The following is a 19,694-nucleotide window of genomic DNA, read 5'->3' as shown; positions in this document are numbered from 1 at the left end:
CAACAGAGTTAACATTAGATTGGATGGGTCTATTTGATGATGACCTCGGTTTCCTGCACACTCGCGAAAGATGATTTTGTAAGCCACAGTTATTGCAAGTCTTGCCTCTCGCAATACACTTGACTTTATGATTTGCTGACCAAGTTAAACCAGTTTCTGCAGAGTTGATTTGGTGGTCGAATAAAACTAGATGTAGTCGGCCGTTGACTCGGTGGTCGAGAAGGTCGTTGAGAAATTACTGCGTTAACCTGTGGAGCATGTTGCGAGTTTGTAGTTTGTAGTTGATTTCTTTGACCTAATTCCATATTTATGGCCAAACGTAATGCTTGAGCTGGTTCTAGAGTTTCTCGCAGCAATTCCCTTTGGATTTCCGGATCTAACATATTCGCAATAAATAAATCTGTTATAAGAGTATCTTCTTGACTCCCGAGTTCACAATTTTCAGAAAGTTCTTTCAATTTTCCAAAGAAATATTCGATAGACTCTCCTCTTGTCTGTTTTGTAGTGAGATGTACGTACCTATCAAATTTGATATTGCGCTGACGAATAAATGCTGATTCCATGATTGTCCAAAGTTCTGCTGTTGTTAGAATGTCCATCTTGAGGTGTGGGTTTCTGCTACAAACAATTCGGCGTCCTTCGGTGCCCAAACTGAGATATAGCATTGACACAGTCTTTCGATCAGCCTGTGCCCACGGTTTATCTCCACACATTACTCCTATCTCCAGTTGTCTCTGACACCGTTTCTCCCAGTTCATTTTTGATTGAGCGTTCCTCGCCAATCTTTCCTTCTCCGATTGCGACGATTATCCTGTTATCGTATCCTCATAGATAGGTTCAAGTGGTAGTTGTACTGTTTCGGGTTTTGGTTCCAACAAAGTGTCTAGTGTAATATTTTCCTTCGCAAGAAGAGCTAACTTGGCCTGCATCTGCCACTTTTCCCATTTCAACGGAGGGTCTGCACTATGTTTATCCCAAAATGGCTCAAAGCCGAGTGGGGTCCGCTTCTGAGTTGCTGACTGCGCCATGTCGTACGCAAATGAGATTGCGTACTTAATCTTGAGTCGCGAGTGACGATTATGTTTTATATCCTAACTTGCGCGGCGAGTGCGCTTTACACAATTTCTAAATGAATCCGCTTAGCGAATCGCTTGGTAATTACTTGTCTACTTTAATTGATTAGTAAGACAGTTAATGAAGAATAAGTTAAAGTAGGCAACTGTTCGCAAAGTGCAAAACTAAAAGAGTGAGTATTAAGGCAACTGGTATTAAAGAAGTCACAACAAATATGAACAATAATTTCCCGCTATGAGAGATGGGAATAACAGACTAGCATGTGAAATAACATTGACCTATACACATGCCCATCAGGAATAAGTACACTAAATTAAATTAAGTACATCGTATAATAAATTTACTGCACTAAATTAATTTATGATGTATGACAAACCCAAAGAGAATTGGAATACGAATAAGGAAATTGCTAAATTATATACTTAATTTCGATTCAAAATGTGTTCACTTTATAAAGAGTCGCTACAAATCTGGAATTAATACACACCACCATAATTTCCTTGAAAATTTTATACAAGGAAATGATATCATAGAACTTTTTTATTAGTTTTTTTTGCGCAATTGTCTGAAACAATAATTTTTTTTATTTTTATCCTTTTGCAAAAACTCAACTGTTTCATCACGTGTACTTGCTGTCACTCAATCTATTTAAACCTTAAAAACAAACCAATATCAACACCCTACCCCCACCCCTATTTGCTAACAAACTGCTTCCCAAAGGCATCACACGACTAGGCTTTTTTGCCTTTTGATGGCCTTTTGAGTATGCATATGTAAACCTCATTGAACAATGTTGTTTGTTTATACATACTTGAGAACAATTCATTATTATTATTATTGATTTCTGTCCAACGAAACAAGTTTAACTAAATGCACTGTCATTGTTCCCACCCTCTTTAAAGGGGGAGGATATATGTACACAAACGTGTATTTGTTGAGCAGTCCATTTTAGCGGTCAACTTCAATGTTCATCGTAGAGGGTTTTAGAGGATTTCGAGTGTTACCAGTAGCAAGCTCGTCCAGCATAAAGCACAACTAAAAATTTCGTTTTCGCCGCAATCGAGGTTTAAAGATTCAAACATTTTACTGATTTCCGTTGTCTGGTTCACATTTTCCGTATTTTTTCGCAATTTCTAGCCAATTTAGCCTAAAAATACAATGAAGCCGTTGAACTGTTTGATCCAATTTTTGGCTTAAATGGTTGTTCTTATGGAACATAAGCTTTTCTTTGTCCATTTTGTTAAAATTAGACGAATTACCATACCTAAAAACTGGTGTCATATCTTAACTCCAAGAAACGCAAGATTTACTTGTGCATTCTTGCATTAAAATATTGCCAGTTTCTTTCTAATTTTACTCAATAATTACGCAAAAATGCATTTATGCAAAATGCATCAAATATTTAAAAGCATCAACATCAAGTATTTTTTGATTTAATAAAGTTTTCTAGTCAAATTATCCATATCAATAATTTTTGGATTAATTACGTTTTCATAATGGACGAAGCGCCAAAGGAAACCCAAAAATTCGAATTGTTAAAAGTCATTAATTAAAAAAATTTTACAAATTTTGCTTGTTTGTACGTTAAAGAAAAGAACAAATCATATCGAAACTTACTATTGTCAGGTCCAATTAGCTTCCTCAGAATTTTCAAGAAAACCTATCTAGGTGTTTAGTTGAAGACTTAGAGTCGTTTTGACTTTTTAAAAAGTATAATTTCAAAATTATTAATGGAACACTGGGTTTTGAGACGTTTTTCTCTGTTTTGGTCGAGTTGTAGCTTAAAGCCAACAAAGATAGTTAGCATCGTGCTTTTAATTAATTAAATTTTATATCTTTTCTGATTTTAAATGTTAAGTAAATGTTTTTCTGCTTGATACTACAATTTTTTGCAAAAATGTTTTGATTTTTGGACATTTTCCTGACTTTGCTATTCTTTTTGTGCTCACGTCACATTATCGACAGGTCAGATATCACATTATTGGCGTTTAAGGGGGCACAATTGAACATACCAGTTTTCCTTTGATTACATTATGGCTTTAACTGGTCCGACGCCGTCCTATAGAAGAATTTCAAATTTTTGTTGTATCTTTTTTGCCGTTCTTTTTGTAGTTGTAAGTTAAATTCAAGATATTTCCAATTTTTAGTGACTTCCTTCAAATTAGAAAAGGAACCTATTTACTAACTTCAATTGATAACTGAAAATTTTCTTAGAATCGAAATCAAATGTTTTAAAATAATATAGGGCGTTTTATTGTAATCACAATTTTCTGTATTTTTGTCTACTTGCAACCTAGTTTTATAGTTTGGAGACAGCTTATCAAGTTATTGATGTTTAAAGTACAATTAAACACATCAAACTTGTTTTTATGCAAAATACCGTTTTTTTGCAAAATACTAGCATAATTTTTGATTGTTGTCTCTTTATGTCTTTTTCTGCTGAATGAATTAAGGAACAGATTTACTGATTTCAGCTATTAGCCTAAATCTTCGCTGTTCTGTTTGGTCTCCTGGTTAACGAATTATTGTTGTTAACGAAAGAAGCAGAAATTGGGCATATGTAAGGTCTTTAGTGCACCCCCTTGTTCTAACGGCTTTGATACAAGTTCTTCATAAGAAATTAATTTCGTTCTTACTATATGTCTATTTGAAGTTTTTTGGTAGATGTACGAGATACTCCGAATAAGGACAAATCTCACTGGCTTTTGAGAAATAAAATAACCCCTCTTATCAATTTCAAAGCAGTCAATAAAAACATTAGCTATCAACAAAAATCATTGTTTTCGAGAAGCAAAAATTTATTTTTTTAATACTTGTTACCTGGTCTAAATTTTAAGAGGTCACGTTTCACCTTTTTGGTGTTCAGAGAACGCGCAATTGAATATCTCTTAGTTTCATGGAAAAATTTCAAAAGCGTTTTTTTCCAAAATTTAAAAGAATTTTTGTTTGTCGTCTGAATTGGTTATTTTTTTGTATATGTACGACATATTGTGGATAATGAAAGGTCTCAAAGTCTTAAAACTGAGAAACGGAAGAGCATCAACCTCTAAAATTTCGATTGATATCTGATGGTTTTCAGTTTGAAATTGTTTTTTTAAGAAAAAAAACAAACGTTTTAAATTAATTTTGCCAATAATGATCATTTTTTTCTTCTTTAACTGAGTCTGCTTTTGTCTACTGAGTCTCCTGTACAACGCTATTTTGACTTTGTTTTTTTTCTTCAAAAAGTAGACGATTTTTTAGTCAAATCTTTGTCCGTGCAATTGGATTTTTTGTCTTGTCTTGTAGTCTTAATGATGGCAGCTCTCAACGGCTCACTAATGTGGCATTATTTACTAATGATTTGATTTGGAATGCTATTTTTTAGTCTTGATTTTTGATCAGTATGTGAGAGTTTTTTAAACTTTTCTATCTCTTTCTCCTTTGGTAGACAATTAGTCCAAAGTTGTGGATAAGTGGGTCGGATTAGTTAATAATTAGTCCATATTGTCTTAAACAACTAAACGCGATCCACATTTTTTTTGTCAATTAAATTTTCAGGGCAAAATGAATCTCAGTTGATTCATTGGAACTCTTAAACTCAAATATAAACTGTAAAAAAAATTATAGCCAAATTCTAAGAAAGTTCGTCCATCTCAAATAGAACTCATGCCATTTGTTTCACTAACATCTGCTTCTAGTTTTCATGTGTACAAATACTGGAAGTTAATTGTTTTTGCAAAAGAAGTTATTTGACCCTTCTGTATGTCTTGCACAGCTCAAGTCATTCACGTTTGCAATTAACCTTTAAGAATCTGTTCATTTTGATATCTTGCGAATGATTACTGAAGGAAGTTTAGCTTCATTCATAGAATCGATGTTTGTTGACGTCCATGATGCCCGTGGTTTTTTTGTTTTCCAGATGCATGTTTTTAGGGATTCATCCAAAATATCTTTGAGACTCCTCAGCATAAAACAGTGCGGCGAAAATGAAAAGCAAACATGAAAAATGATAAAACAAAGCAAATATCATTGACCAAAAGTTGTCCGCTCTTGAAATAACAACAGTATTTTCAATAGGAGTCATCATTTAAGCTTCGTTGGAAAAACAAAAGTACTAGGGCAAAAACATCCGATACAACCTGATGTTTTTAGCGTCATTAAAAAATTATGCATAAAATTAAAAGCGTTAAAAAGATCAATATAGTCGGCAGATTGCCGGAAAATAGCCGCCGTTGGAGCGCTTGATGCAAATCGGGATTGAAACAGAAGAAAAAAAAGATAAATTGACTTAACTTTTCTGTCGTTTTTTTTTTCAGTGTCAAAAAGTGTTCTAATTTGGCGCGTAGTTTCAAATAGACTCTAAAACTTTACTTAATTCAGTTTCTAAACTGAAAACTAATAAGCTTAATACCAATGTCAGCAGCAAACACTCTAAGGAATTTTGATAACCTAATTCTCAATGACCGGGCGTTATCGGTTTATCCCGTCTCTTTTAATTCTGCTCTCTTAACTTTGACAGTATTCACCAAATTGCGTAATTCAATGCGTGAAAGAATTTAAAGTCAATTCAGTTGAAACAGCGATTGAAGTAAGTCAAAAGTCAAACAATGAAACCATGACTTATATAATACGAAAAACGTGATCAAAAGCTATAGCAAATTAAAAAACATAGCAGGACAAGTCCTGACGTACAATTCAAAGGATTTTCTTTGACTAAACGAAAAACTAGACCTAGAACGAACTGCAACTGAATCGGGAAAACCATTTCTAAAAAAATCAGATAAAAAAATTAAAAAAGTAAACAAAATCATTGTCAAAAAGCCGCATGTGAACAAAAAAAACACTACCGAAAAATTGAAATTTAGTTCAAACAAAATACTAGGCCAAGAGTGAACTAGGAATGGATTGCGAAAACCAATTAGAAAAAAATCCGATCCAAAACGAAAAAAAACAATAAATGAAATTGCCGCATGTGAACAAAAAACCACTAGCGAGAAAGCGAATTTTTGTTCTAACACAGTTCTCTCACTCTACTTTAAGTTAGAGCGAAAAAATCTCATGCCACGAAACCACTCACTTTTTCGCTCTATTTCCTGTTTCGGCGTGACGAAAATCACTACTCCAATTTGACTTCAAAAATCATGAAATTGTGTGAACAGATCTTAAGAAAGACCCAATACAACTCAAATTTTTTAAATTGTAAAAAACGTAGCACCACAAGTCCTGACGTACAATTCAAAGAATTTTCATTGACTAAACAAAAAACCAACTAAATTTAGAACAGACTATGAGTGAATTTGGAAAACCATTAGAAAAATCAGATAAAAAAGTCAATATCAAAACGCCTCATTTGAACAAAAACCACTAGCGGGAAATAGAAATTTGTTTCAAACAAAAAATTAGGCCTAGAATGAACTATGAATGAATTGGGAAAACCATTTAGAAAAAAATCCGATCCAACAAAATAAAAGAAAACAGTAAAAATCAAGATCAAAATGCTGCATGTGAAAGAACAACCACTAGCGAGACAGCGAATTTTTGTTCAAAAACCAATTTCTTACACTACTTTAAAATTCGAGATAAATAATTTCACACTGCAAACCCCTCGCTTTTTCACTCCATTTCCTGTTTCGGCGCGACCAAAATCACTACTCCAATTTGACTCCGAAAATCATGAAAATGTGTGAACAGATCTTTAAAAACATAGCCGGAAAAAGTTCTGAAACGACTCAAAGTGGAAATCCATTTCAACGCCATCCAACTGCTCATCTTGAAACAGAACAATAAAAGGAAAAAAATTAAAAAAAATCAAATCTGTTAGAATATAATAAAAAATCCGATCAAATTTTGACATAAAAGAAAAACTGTAAAAATCAAAGTGAACTTGCCGAATGTGAACAAAAAACCACAAACGAGAAAGTGAATTTTTGTTCAAACACCGTTGTCTCATTCTACTTGAAAATTAGAGCAAAAAAATTTCACGCCGTGAAACCACTCACTTTTTCACTCTACTTCTTGTTTCGGCGTGACGAAAATCACTACTCCAATTTGACTTCAAAAATCGTGAAAATAAGCGAACAGATCTTAAAAAAAAGACAGCGCCCCAATACAATTAAAATTCTTTGAATTGTAAAAAAAATAGCAGGACAAGTCCTTCCTTACAATTCAAAGAATTTTCATAGATTTAACAAAAAACCAGACCTGGTAGAACGAACTAAGAGAGAATTGAAAAAAGCATCTCTGAAAAAATCAACAACATTTTTAAAAAATTAATGTCAAAATGCCGAAATGCGCATGTGAACAAAAAACCAATAGCAAAAAAATAGAAATTTTGGTTCAAACAAAAAACTAGGCCTATAATGAACTATGAATGAGTTGGGAGAAGTATTTAAAAAATCCGATCCAAAAAATCGATGAAACAGTAAAAATCAGAGTGAAACTGCCGCATGTGAACAAAAAAGACAGCGCCCCAATACAATTCAAATTTTTGAATTTTAAAAAAGGAGAGCGCCCAAATAATCGCCGTTGAGAGGCTGACGGCGGCTATTAAACAGGACTAATACAGTTTCTATAAATTTGGCTTGAGGGCAGTTTAAAAAGAGACCCCCTAAATATTTTCCAGAAACATAAACCTACATATGTCGATTGATCTTGAACGACAGGCGAGGCAATTTAATTCAGGGCCTGTAGCCTAGATAAATTTTACTTTATGGGTGCAAAAAGGTTTGCCCACGATGGGATTCAAACCACGGGCCTCCCTCTTCGTCACCAAATGCACTGCCCATTCGGCTATCACGCCCTTTGTTTTGCTATGCTGAAATCGATTTTATTTTAGCAACGAGAGTAAAAGCAATAGAGGTCACTCAAAAATGAAGAACGAAAGCGTGAAAAAGTCACTTGAGAAGTCAAAGAATGTTCCAGAAGAAAAGCGCAAAATGGTCAAGAAAAAATTTTGCATAAAAGACCAACGCGTTTATAATAATTGCTATGAACTTCGTGCAAGAGCAATTAATCAGACAATTAAATTACAAACACATTTTTTGCTCAAATTTAGAGGCAATATTAAAGTTTTTCAAACACTAATAGACTTTCAGAATACTTTTCAAGATATCTTAGAATAAGAATTTTAATACAAGTACTATTGTATCTCTTAGTTCAAGAGAATCCGTCAACTTCTTGTGGTTTCGACAACCATTTGCCCAAGTCGTTTGCTTGCATTTTGCGAATGAACGCTTTTTTGGACTGAAAGTAATCGGATGAGTGCATTTTGCAGTCTCTGTACGTTCTGGGCTCCTTCTCATTGGTGAGAGCTGGTGATCGCATTGAAATATCATTCTCCAAAAGTTGCTTGAAATAATTGAACATGGATTGCTTTGAAACACAAGATACTCGTCCAGTTTCCACTACTCTGCCTAGAACATGCAAAACATTTTTTGCAAAAAAAGTAAGTTTTTATTACCATATCCTTTTTCTCATTCATAGGTAAGGTTGTTTCGGGGGGCTGGTGAGCCTTAGGGAGAGCTGGTGAGCCGCGGTAGAGGGGAAGGCACCGGGGGGGGGGGGGGGGTTAGGGGTGAAGCGGAGCGCTTCAGAACTACCCTTCACACCATGGATGTATGACTCCTAAACAGGTTCGGTGAATCGCATGCATAAAGACTAATAAGTCATAAGGATCTAAGAGAACTTAATGCCCTCCGGGCGCTACCTGTTTATCTTTTTTTTTGAGGACGAGAAGTCAAAAGGGTCAGACGAAAAATTGGTCAAGCGAAAAATCGCATAAAAAAGACCACGGGACTAATATAATTGATACAAACTTCGTTTGACAGCAATTAATAATTATCCTATATAGTTGCTAATATTTCCTGTTATTCTATGAAAAATTTTCCAACCTCGTTAGTTTAAAGAGTAACTCAATAAACTTTTATGCTCGCTGACATAATTTTCCCTTTAAATCATTAAATTATTTCGCATATAGTTATCTTTATTATCGATTCAGTGAATCAACCACCATCGGACACATTTGATATCATATGCACTCAATTGCATAACCACGCAGTCAGGTCCTGAAATGATTTTCAAGGGACTCACAAACGGGCCGTAATTACCCTTCGGATTTGATCACAATCTTACCATTGCCAGTGTCGACAACTTCCATCTCCTCGTCCATACATGTCCAATTCATTGCATAGGGCAGACTCTTGGACGCCTGTCTGGCCTCTGGGATATCGACACTACACAACAGTGGTCTGTACAGCATAAATGGTGGTACTAAAGAAGTACCAGCTCCGCCATTCATAGCAGGGGATTGCTGAGCACTTTGTCGTCTGTGATCTGTAGGTGTCTTCGGAATCAGGGATTGCACTTCGGGAGCTCTGCAAACATGCCATCATGATAGGTACATGATAGGTACATCTAATAGAACTTAATGCGCTCCGAGCGTTACCTGTTTATCCCTTTTTTGAGGACATAATGACTAATGGGTCAGACAAAAACTCGTCAATCAAAAAATCGCATTAAGAAGACAACAGGACGTCGTTTAAGAGCAATTAAACAGTTGCTGAAGTTTTTGAAACTAGCTAAAGGTACCCATTAACCGGCGCACATACATGGCAACATAACCGACACTATTAAAATTTTTAAGATTTAAAGTGAAAAATGGCACCAGTTTCGGCGCACTTTTTATTTGACTTTAGTATTAATTGCCGCCAATAGAGTTTAGCTGCTTGAAGTTGTGATTGAGAGAGAATTTTAGATCACGCAAAAAAAGTCAAGGGCGTAAAAGTCACTCGAAACATCAAAACGGTCAAGCGAAAATTTTGCATAAAAAAGACACAGGTTTGCAATATTTGCTATGAACTTCGTTCAAGAGCAATTAAAAAATAAATACCTTCTGACCTTGAAATTAAGCCTTCGTGGGAATTTCTGCACGCTGAGCACTCAAAAGACTACTAAAACCAGCTACAAGCCTCTTATGAAACTTAATGTCCACTGGGCGTTACGTGTTTATCCCACCGTGTAAAAATGTGTGAATATATCTTATAAAAAAAGAGCACCAATACAATCCATACACAAAACATATTTGTGGGACTGTAAAAAAAGCACCACAATAATAGCCGGCTGAAGATGATGGCGGCTATTAAAAATAACCAAGTAGTGCCGCTATGTTCTCCGAGTCCTCAGACCATAACTGGCAAACTACTAAAAACAAAAGGGTGAACCCAGTTGAGCTAAATTGTGCGCAGAAAACAACAATTATGCCACACCAAACCATCCCAGTTGTGAAATTCATCAACGACTGATCACAATAACTATGTCTCTGATTGAATTTTAGATCGCAAGAAAAAAACTTTAGGGTTACGGAATAATATCCCAGCAGCTTAATAGCCGAATGAGTCACAAGAAGAATTTCTGTTTCAAATGCTTCGGTCGGCCATACACTTAGGGTCACAGGGATTTAAGAGATCACTAAGAGAGCTTCACAAGGATTTAATGTTCTTTATATCAATTTAGTCCATTTGTGAAAGACCGGGGCAGGGACATAAACACACAAAACGACTAACGTCACATCAATTGCTGGCGAACGACAGGCGGGGCAACATAGAGGGGTTGTTGCTTAGAAATGTTTTATGGGTGCACAAAAGTCAACCCATCAGAGGTTCGAACTCCAAACCTCCAATATACCAACACAACATCTTAACCACTAAGCTACAATAACGCCGATTCTTGTCGTTTACAATCACTTTTATATTAGCAACAAACTATTTCAGAAAGAGCAACTTAGATCACGCAAAAATAAAGGAACTCAAGCGTGAAAAACTTACTCAAAGAACAAACGCGCAAAATCAGTTAAGGGAAAATTTTGCATAAAAAGAGTAACACACATTTATGATAATTTTTTCAAAATTCGCTCGAGAGCAATTAATCACAAGAACAGTATTACGTGAAAAACCAACAGCAGAATAAATAGCTAAACACTTTGTTGGAAAATATGAAAAACATATATTTTGGACAAATGTTAAGCATTAATTTATTCATTTGAACTGTCGAGCTTTAAACTATATTAGTTAGGATTTCTGTATGAAAGCTATGGCGCACAAAAGTTTCTGCGCTCTGAAATACAAAAATTACGACAGAAATTAGAAGAATATGAAAGACGGTCTGAAGTACACTTTAACTTTTTAATAGACTACAGTCGTCTTTCTTTATCGTCTCTTCCACTAATAGATACTATTCAAAATTCTAGGAGAATAGAGAAAAAAGTTGACTAGCTATAAACCTGAGAAATATACCAAGTCGTATTATGAATCAACTAGTAAACCCAATGAATACAAACGAAGGTTAAGAGCTACTTGACGTTCACTTAACAAACCCTTCAGTTGAGTATCACAGGATTCAAAAAATCTAAATCAATCACTATCTGGTTCGTCGGGATTAAAGCAGACCATGAAGGCAAGGTCTACCTGATTGCGCATTCAAACTTTAAACGAATGTTCAACCGACAATCAAGTAACCCTAACCTCTGAGTCTCATATCGGTCTCCAGACGCTTATATAATGATAATCTGTTTCATTATGCAACTTGGACTAAATCCTACAAAAAATATAATCGAGCACTCTGGGAAAACTTCTTTTGGGTCTAGGTTCTAAGAATTTCACCTGATACCCAAATGTAATGTTGTATGGTCCCAACTTGAATAAATCAGTGTCATCAGCTCAACTACGAATATATGAGAAAACCCATTTTATTGTTCCGACCCCTCTTGAGGGGGGAGGAACTATATACTCAACTGGTTTTTTTTGTTCAGTTAATTTTGACCGAACGCTATATAAATCGTAGACAGTTTTGAGTGCTATCATTAAAAAAGCCCTTCCAGCTTAGAATATGGAATTAAAAAGTTTTTTAGAGCGAGTTATCATGGTTAAAATTTTTGTGAGTATTAGACAGATTTGCGTTATTTTTATTCACATTTTCCGCAATTTTCCCCCAGAATTTTGTCGATTTTGCTAAAAAATGTATAAATTGCTTAAAATAGTACTGTTGATTTCGATTTTAAGACAAAAAAGTTTTGCTGACTATTTTGATTTGATTTTTTGGCAAAAATTTTGGCTAAATACTTCAAAATTCAGCCTTTTTCATCAAAAATTGTCCGAAATAAGCTTCTTTATTCCATTTTGATTGAATTGCCCCGAAGTACAAAACCAAAAACAACTATCAAAATCTTCATAAACTACAAAGGTAGCTAGTCCTACTTCCAATTCCATTGAGAGTAGACTGGAATTAAAATTTTGCCAGTTTTTGCTAACTTTACTGGATGATTATCGAAAACACAGCAAATATTTTTGATCCTTTAACTAACAAAGTATCTCCATCTATAACATTCGAAGCAAAAGAGTGTTCTTAATGGACGAACCGCAATAGCAATTTAGGTCTTTTTTATGTTAATTGAAGAACAGAACAATTTAAATCAAAGCCCAATGCTGATAGGTCCAGATGGCTTCCTAAGCAGTTCCAAAATAATGCATCTGGTTTCCTTACTCGAAATATTATGGTCGTTTTGACTTTTAAAACTGTTTGATTTTGAAATAAACAATGGCTTATTAAACTTTGCCACTATTTTTCTCTTAGTTTGGTCAAATTGTAGCTTAGTGTCCGCAAAGAAAGAATGCTTCCTCTTGCCCCTTCTTTCTTCTAAAGTTATCTTAATCTTTTTTGTGGATTTACGCGTTAAGATATGATTTTCTGACTTTGATACTACTAGATTTCATTTTTAAAAAAACTTTTAAGCATTGGCCCAATTTTTCAGGTTTTTTTCTCGTTTTGTCACATAATCACAAAATTGACAGTTCCCATCTTCCATTATTGGCGTTCAAAATAAGGCACAATTGGACATGAAAAAGTCTTTAAAGGCATAGAATATGTTTTCAACGGCTCCGACACCCCTTTCTCGAAGAATTTAATTGATTTTTTTTTACATTTGTCTTTAACTGTCGTTTTTTACTTTGTCTTTTAATCGTATGAAATTTGGTGGATATTGGCAGGTATTATTGGCTTTTTATTGAGGAATAAATGAGCCTATATTCTGATTTGAATCGATAGCTGATGGCTTTCATAACCATTGTTTTCGAAAATTAAAAAAAAAACTATTGAACTTCGCATTTTTTGTTCTTTTTTGTCTATTTGTTACCTAGTCCCTTTACTTACAGGTCACATATGACATTATTATTGTCGAGGGAAGGTGCAAGTGTACAAAATCTACTGTTTTTTTTAAAGAACTTGTTATGTTTTTACTGGCTTCGACAAAAGTTTTTCGCAAAAAGTAAACTAAGTATTGATTTTTTGTCTGTTTGACGCTCTTGTTGTAGACGTATCAAATATTCTGAATAAGTACAGCTCCTAAGCACTTCATTTGGACGAATAAACGAACCTATTCAACAATTTCACTTTCTAGCTAATGGCTTTCATGACTTTGAAAATAATTGTTCTCGAAAAATTCAGAAGTGTTTGTTAATTTTACCCCCTTTTTCTGTTTTGTCATTTTTTTTTACTTGTTTTCATTAATGAGAGCTCACATAATTCATTAATGGCAAATTCAAAGAAGGCATAACCAAACATACTTTGAGGGGCAAAAAATGGTTTTACGGCTTTGACAGCGTTTTCTCGCAAGTTTCAATTGAATTTTTCTTTGTTGTCTCTATCTGTTCTTTTTGCCTTTCCTAAAAATGGCTGATCTCATTAATCGAATTTGGCATTTTGTCTCCACTGAGTTATTTGCGCTTGAGGCTATCTTTTTGTTCATACACATTTTTTGTTTTTGAAAACTTGAATCTTTGGAGGTTTTCTATCTGTTCCTCATCTGGTAGACAATTATGCCAAACATGTGGATGAGCGGGGTCGGAGCTTAATGTGAGAACGCAGAATACCCAGCCTCCTTGTGTAATTTTACTAAGCCAATCGGTCTTATTGGTTTGAAATCAAGCGCCATTATATTCAGACTGTTTCAAATTTAAAGTTTAAAATTTCAAATAGTTCCAATTTGTTCGCAATAAAAGTCAAACAAAGTAAAAACATAGCCGGCAGATTGCCGGAAAATAGCCGCGATAGATGCTTGTGGCCTACCATGAATTGAAACAACTAAAATAATAAGATTGGCAGATCGACCACCAGCTTTTTAATAGACCACTAGAGTTTTTGCGTTAGATTCGGACAGTTATTTTTATGAGACACAATTGCTCTACAAGGAAAAAACCCTATTGGAGCTTTTTCAAAATTAACATTCAATATTAAAGCTCAAGACTCTATTACTCACGAATTAGGGCATATAAGTTTGGCACTACTTAGATGCACACTATTGACCATTAATTATTAAATGTTCAAAAAATTTAAGGTTGCATAAGTGGGTTCAGAAGTCTTTTTTTAGTTAGGTAAGACACGCAATTGAGCTAAAAGCAGAAATGACGTCCCGAACACAAATTTTAACTGCAAAGTAGCAGAAGTCACTGAAGTCATTGAAAAAGTCAATTCCAAGAAGTCAGGGTAAAACGAAACAAAAATGTGTTAGACGAAGTAAAAAAACACAGCTGGCAGATTGCCAGAAAATAGCCGAAATAGTTTCGTAGATCTGCAGTCTCAAAAAACTGTAAAAAAGACAGACCAAAAAAATTCATCTTTTCATTGAAGGCTGATAGGTTATATTTTGATTAAAAATCTGTATAAGTTTTTGCTGCCTCTATTAGCTGCTCTCAAATAACCTTCATTTAGAGTGACACATATCCATTTGACCTTATCTCTTTGAATAAAAGTACATAAAAACCAATTTCAAAGTGAGGAGGTCATTTTTGAGAGTGAGGCAAGTCGAATGTGACCAAAAATTCAATCACGCAAATGAACAAAAAAACTCGCTCCTCTATGAGCGAAAAATGACATCACGCACGAAATTCAGTTGAAATTGCATGAACGAATGAACAAAAAGCAGATTTGAAGTGGTTGTGACGTCATCTGGTCGTAAAAAAATCGCGACCACGAAATAAAAAACATAGGCGGAAGAATTCCGGAAGCGACTCGAAGCGTAAAAACTTGACAAAAACCGTAATTACAGCTGAAGCCATTACCTATTGTATTAAACCATAAACTCAAACATCCCGGTCTGATCTAAAAATTGTTGAAATTTCAACCACTGTCACGAAGAGAAACAAAATGCAGCAAAATTTTATATCATTGAAAACTTTCGGTAACGTTAATGGAAAAATCATTAGAATAGTCAAAACACTGATAGGCTAAAATACTGACAGAGCTAACAATTGCCCTCAAATAATTCATGATTCTAATCTCAAAAAGATCGCGAAAGGAAACGGCAGATAACAAAAATAATTAAAAACAAAGTTAAATTTCTCAAAAAATAATGCTCAAAGTTAAGAATCAGAGAACTACTACAGTTAGATTTCTAATCACTGCAATTAAGACAAAAACATCATATACTTCTTTCTTGTTGTTTATATGCTAGACAACATGATTTCAAACTAAATCAAAAATTAAAATAATCATAGAAAAGCAACAGAATAAAATTCAGAGGCAAAAAACCGTTAAGAACAATACCAAGGCCGGGAAAAATTACAATGAAACGTAAAAGGTTGAAATTCTGGAAAAAAGCTTTCCAGCAAACTCTCAGTACTGCCTTATGTTGAATGAAATCAATTGAAAACCAAAGAAATGACGAAAATCTAAGAAAAAGACGAAATCATTCAATTTTTTAATAACTGAAAAAATCAATATAACCAGTGTAAATGTAGGTGCCCGGACAGAGCTAGAAAGATACAAGCTAGAATGTGAACAAAATGGAGACAATGTAAGGAACACCGTAACAGATTAACTCTTGATTTTTGAAAGTTAAATCAAAATTAAAAAAAAAAACAAGAAAAACGAGCACATTTCATTTTTGACTATTCGAAACATAGAAAAGACAGTGAGTCATATGAGACAAAGATCCATCCTCCTAAACAGAGCAAAAAAAGAAAAAGTAATCAAACAAACGAAACATTGAAACATTTTGCACCGAAACGGTCAAAAAAATTTTAAGACTGCATTTATAAAAAAAACAACGCTAAAAAATGATTGTGAAGTTTATATTGAAACGAAATTAAAGCCCCTCATTTTACACAAAAGACTATTTTTAGGAACTAAAACCAAAATACAGATAAAAAATTAAGAAAAATGGAAAAAACTACCAAAATCGGATTAGCACATGTACAATTTTATAACAACAATATTACATCGAGGTAACGGGAAGTTGCCATATTAACTGGTTTTTGACAAAAAGACGGCCAAAACACACAAAAATGAAGAAATTAATAGGAAAAAAGCCAACAATTAAATTAAAAATCAAAAAATATGTGCCAATTTCGAACCTGAAACGCGTTTTCAGGCTCTGCAAAACACTGTGGTATTTATTTCCAAGGTTTACATTTTAAAATAGCATCGAAAAAAAATTATTTCTACAAAAAACCAAATTACAAGCAAAAAAATGGGCCAGTTAGACCAGAAAACGGCTAAAAACGGTTATCTATACGTGCCATTCAGTCAAAAACTACTTTTCAAAGTCAAAAAGTCATTCACTAAACGCAGCGCATAATCAAAAAACTTCTCTCGCTCAGAAAAAATTAGTTCACACGGCAATTTTTTTCACTTTCGCTTTTAGGTGAAAACAGCGTCTGAAAGACTAGTACTTCCGGTTAAAAAAACCTTAAGAAAACCAATACTCCTCTTCGAGTCGTAAAAAAAACCAAGAGAAGGCCAATAATAGCCCCAGCTATCGCTGTGCGGCTAATATAAAAAATAGGAGCGCTATAATAGCTGCCTGGAATTGCTGACGCGGCTATTAATCAGTAAAAAAAATGTTACACATCTTTTATACTCTTACAAGAAAAACAAAATATTTTCCACTATACGAGTGAGATGAATCCCCTACCTGCAACAATTTGGTATGAAAAGGCGAAACGGAAAGGTGGAGAAATTTCAGAGCAGGTTTTGATCATACCTTTAGAATATCTAAATTTGAATCGAGGATTACATTTTTGCTTAAAGATGTTCGATAATTTCCATCATCGAAAACTACAGCCTTCAATTTGAAATATTCAGTAAATCATAAATTAAACAAATTGCGGTTAACGTGAACAGAAACCCATAACTCCATACAGGATAATAAGTTAAATGGCTTGTTTAAAAAAAAGCTGCTGATAGTAAAAGGCCAACTTGAATCTTGAGACGACAGCTCTCTCCATATGGTCGGCATGGTAGAAGCTCCCAATCACAATAGACGACAGATACACGGGCTCAATAAACCAGCTTAGCAATCCACCTGAAACACTCAAAATGTTGTCTTTGTAGCATCTCCATTAAGACATAAAAGAATAGTGAATTCAGAGTCATAATCAGAAACATACCCGGCAGATTGCCGGAAAATAGCCGCCGTTGATTCCAATAAGCATGATTGGGATTGAAATAACAGAAGATATTGAAAAAAAAAAATTTTGTGCAAAAACATTTTTTTAAGTCCGATTTATTTTGATGGCATTTCGTGGTTGAACATACTTCTGTTTTAGAGAGAGGCCACAGGGGCTACTATCAATACCAATAAGCATTAGAGATGGTAACTAAGACTTATAGGAACGACGTTCATTTAGCGGGCATCTAAAATTGGGCTTTATGGGTTTATCCCGTTTCTATTTCTGACTTCAATTTTTTATACCGACTCTGTTCATTTTGAATTGCTTTGCTTAGCAACTGATGTTCAAATTCACTTTCAGCAGAATGAGAGAAGAGAGAAACTAGCCTAGAGAAGTCAAAAAGATTTCACGCAAAAAGTTGAAAAGGCGGCAAAATGAGGTAAAGCGAAACATTTTTTTATTCGACGAAGTAAAAAAAAACATAGCAGGACAAGTCCTGAAATACAATTCAAAGAATTGAATGAAAAACTCAGACGTCCTCTACTTGACCAGCAGATCAATTGAACAATGCCAGCCAGAACGCAAAAATCATCAATGAATTGAGAGACTAAAAGAATCAAAACTAAACAAAAACAAACTCATTGCTAAAACTCTCGAAGCTTTTAAACCTAAGGCAAAATTTTTTCCCTTTAAAAACACCTATTACAAAAATATGTTCAAAACCAATTTTTGTTTCTGAAATCGGTCCAGTATTATATCTGCAAGACCTGAAAAATATTCATTAGCCTTCGAAGATCGATTAACTCGAAAATGACCAAAAAATTTAAGAAAACAAAATCAATCGCAAATTATTGAAATGTTGCTGAAAATTGTGATATAAATATCTTCAAAATCATTTCTGTGTCTCTAAAGGCTATCCAGTAACCCAATTCCAAGCTTTAAAAAATTCATTGGCTCATAGATTGATAGGCAATAACTTTTAGAAAACATTTCAAACTTCAAAAAATAGAAATTCGTTCTATTAAAATGTTGAAAGCCATTCAATTGCCCCTAGAAACTATTTAATAACATACTGTCAAGAACTGGATGCGGTTACCTGGCTATTGAGGCAAGAAAAAATAAATAAAATACAAACGTTTTTAAAAAAAAACTTGAAAAAAATTGCAAACTCTATCAAAAAGTTTCTAAAAGTCGAAAGGTTAAATTGTTGAAAACAAATCCATGGAAACTAAAAACTATGCAATAACTTTTTTATCAGAACGTGGAATTTGTTTTCTTGCAAATGAGAATGAACGAATATCAAAAACTGACAAAAACTTTAGGAAACATTAAAAAAAATTGCAGATCTTATCAAAAAATGCTAAAATTCGAGACATTAAAAAGTGAAAAGCATTCCCTTGTTACTAGAAACTATGCAGTGCCCTATTAACAAACCTAAAAGGAGATTGCCCCGTCCCAGAAACTGGAAAAACTGAAAAAAATGATGAAAATTTTCAAAAACCTGAAAAAAAATGCAAATTTGTTCAAAAAATTTGCTAAAATTTGTGATATTCAAAAGTTGAAAACTATTCCATGGCAACTAAAAAATTTTAAGCACTTATTATGAAACCCCTAATGAGGTTTTCTTGCCCCTGGGACTCAAATAACTTGAATGATGACGGTAAATACGTCAAAAAAAATTGAAAAATTTGCAACTTTTGTTAAAAAATGCTAAAATTCATGATGTCAAAAAGTTGAAAACCTTTCAATTACCACTACAAACTGTGCAGTAATCTATCATCAAATTCTTTATCAAACCCTAGAGGAGGTTTCGTGACACCTAGGGCTAAAAAACTCAAAAAATGTCAAAAATTTTCAAAAAACCTGAAAAAAAAATGCAAAAATTAGTATCATTTTGTGTGTTTGTGTTTGTAGTACCACGACATATAGCTCATAAAATGGTCATAACAAGCAATTTTGTCTCGCAAAAGGCCTTCATCAGCTTTTAAAAACTTCAACCTAAGACTAATCAAACAAATATCTCAAAAAGTCACAAAAAACATGAAAAATTGCACCATTTTGAGCCGAAAAACTCCTAAAAATGACCTTTTAACCTTAAATTAAGGCCATCCCAGCAGCTGCACCACTATACGCACTTGAAGGACTACTAAAGCCCACTTTGGGCCTCTAATGAAACTTAATGCCCGCTGGGCTTTACCT

The 19,694-nt window shown here is 34.1% G+C and overlaps 1 protein-coding gene across 3 annotated transcripts in view; it reads right to left on the bottom strand.

Annotated features, from left to right (window-relative positions):
• Positions 1–8,064: 8,064 nt before the first annotated feature.
• LOC142344589 (double-stranded RNA-specific editase Adar-like) overlaps positions 8,065–19,694 on the bottom strand; it is a 96,286-nt gene continuing 84,656 nt past the window's right edge. For all 3 annotated transcript variants that reach the window (XM_075396379.1, XM_075396380.1, XM_075396381.1), the window contains 3 exons: positions 17,302–17,407; positions 9,187–9,428; positions 8,065–8,468 (listed from right to left, as the gene is read on the bottom strand). In XM_075396379.1, the coding sequence (XP_075252494.1) occupies positions 8,212–8,468; positions 9,187–9,428; positions 17,302–17,407 (605 nt within the window). In that variant the 3' untranslated portion in view covers positions 8,065–8,211. The remainder of the gene's footprint in view (positions 8,469–9,186; positions 9,429–17,301; positions 17,408–19,694) is intronic.

This window comes from Convolutriloba macropyga, chromosome 8 (genome assembly GCF_964194025.1).
Source record: "Convolutriloba macropyga chromosome 8, txConMacr16.3, whole genome shotgun sequence".
Lineage (NCBI taxonomy): Eukaryota > Metazoa > Xenacoelomorpha > Acoela > Convolutidae > Convolutriloba > Convolutriloba macropyga.
This window is presented reverse-complemented; position numbering and strand designations above follow the sequence as displayed.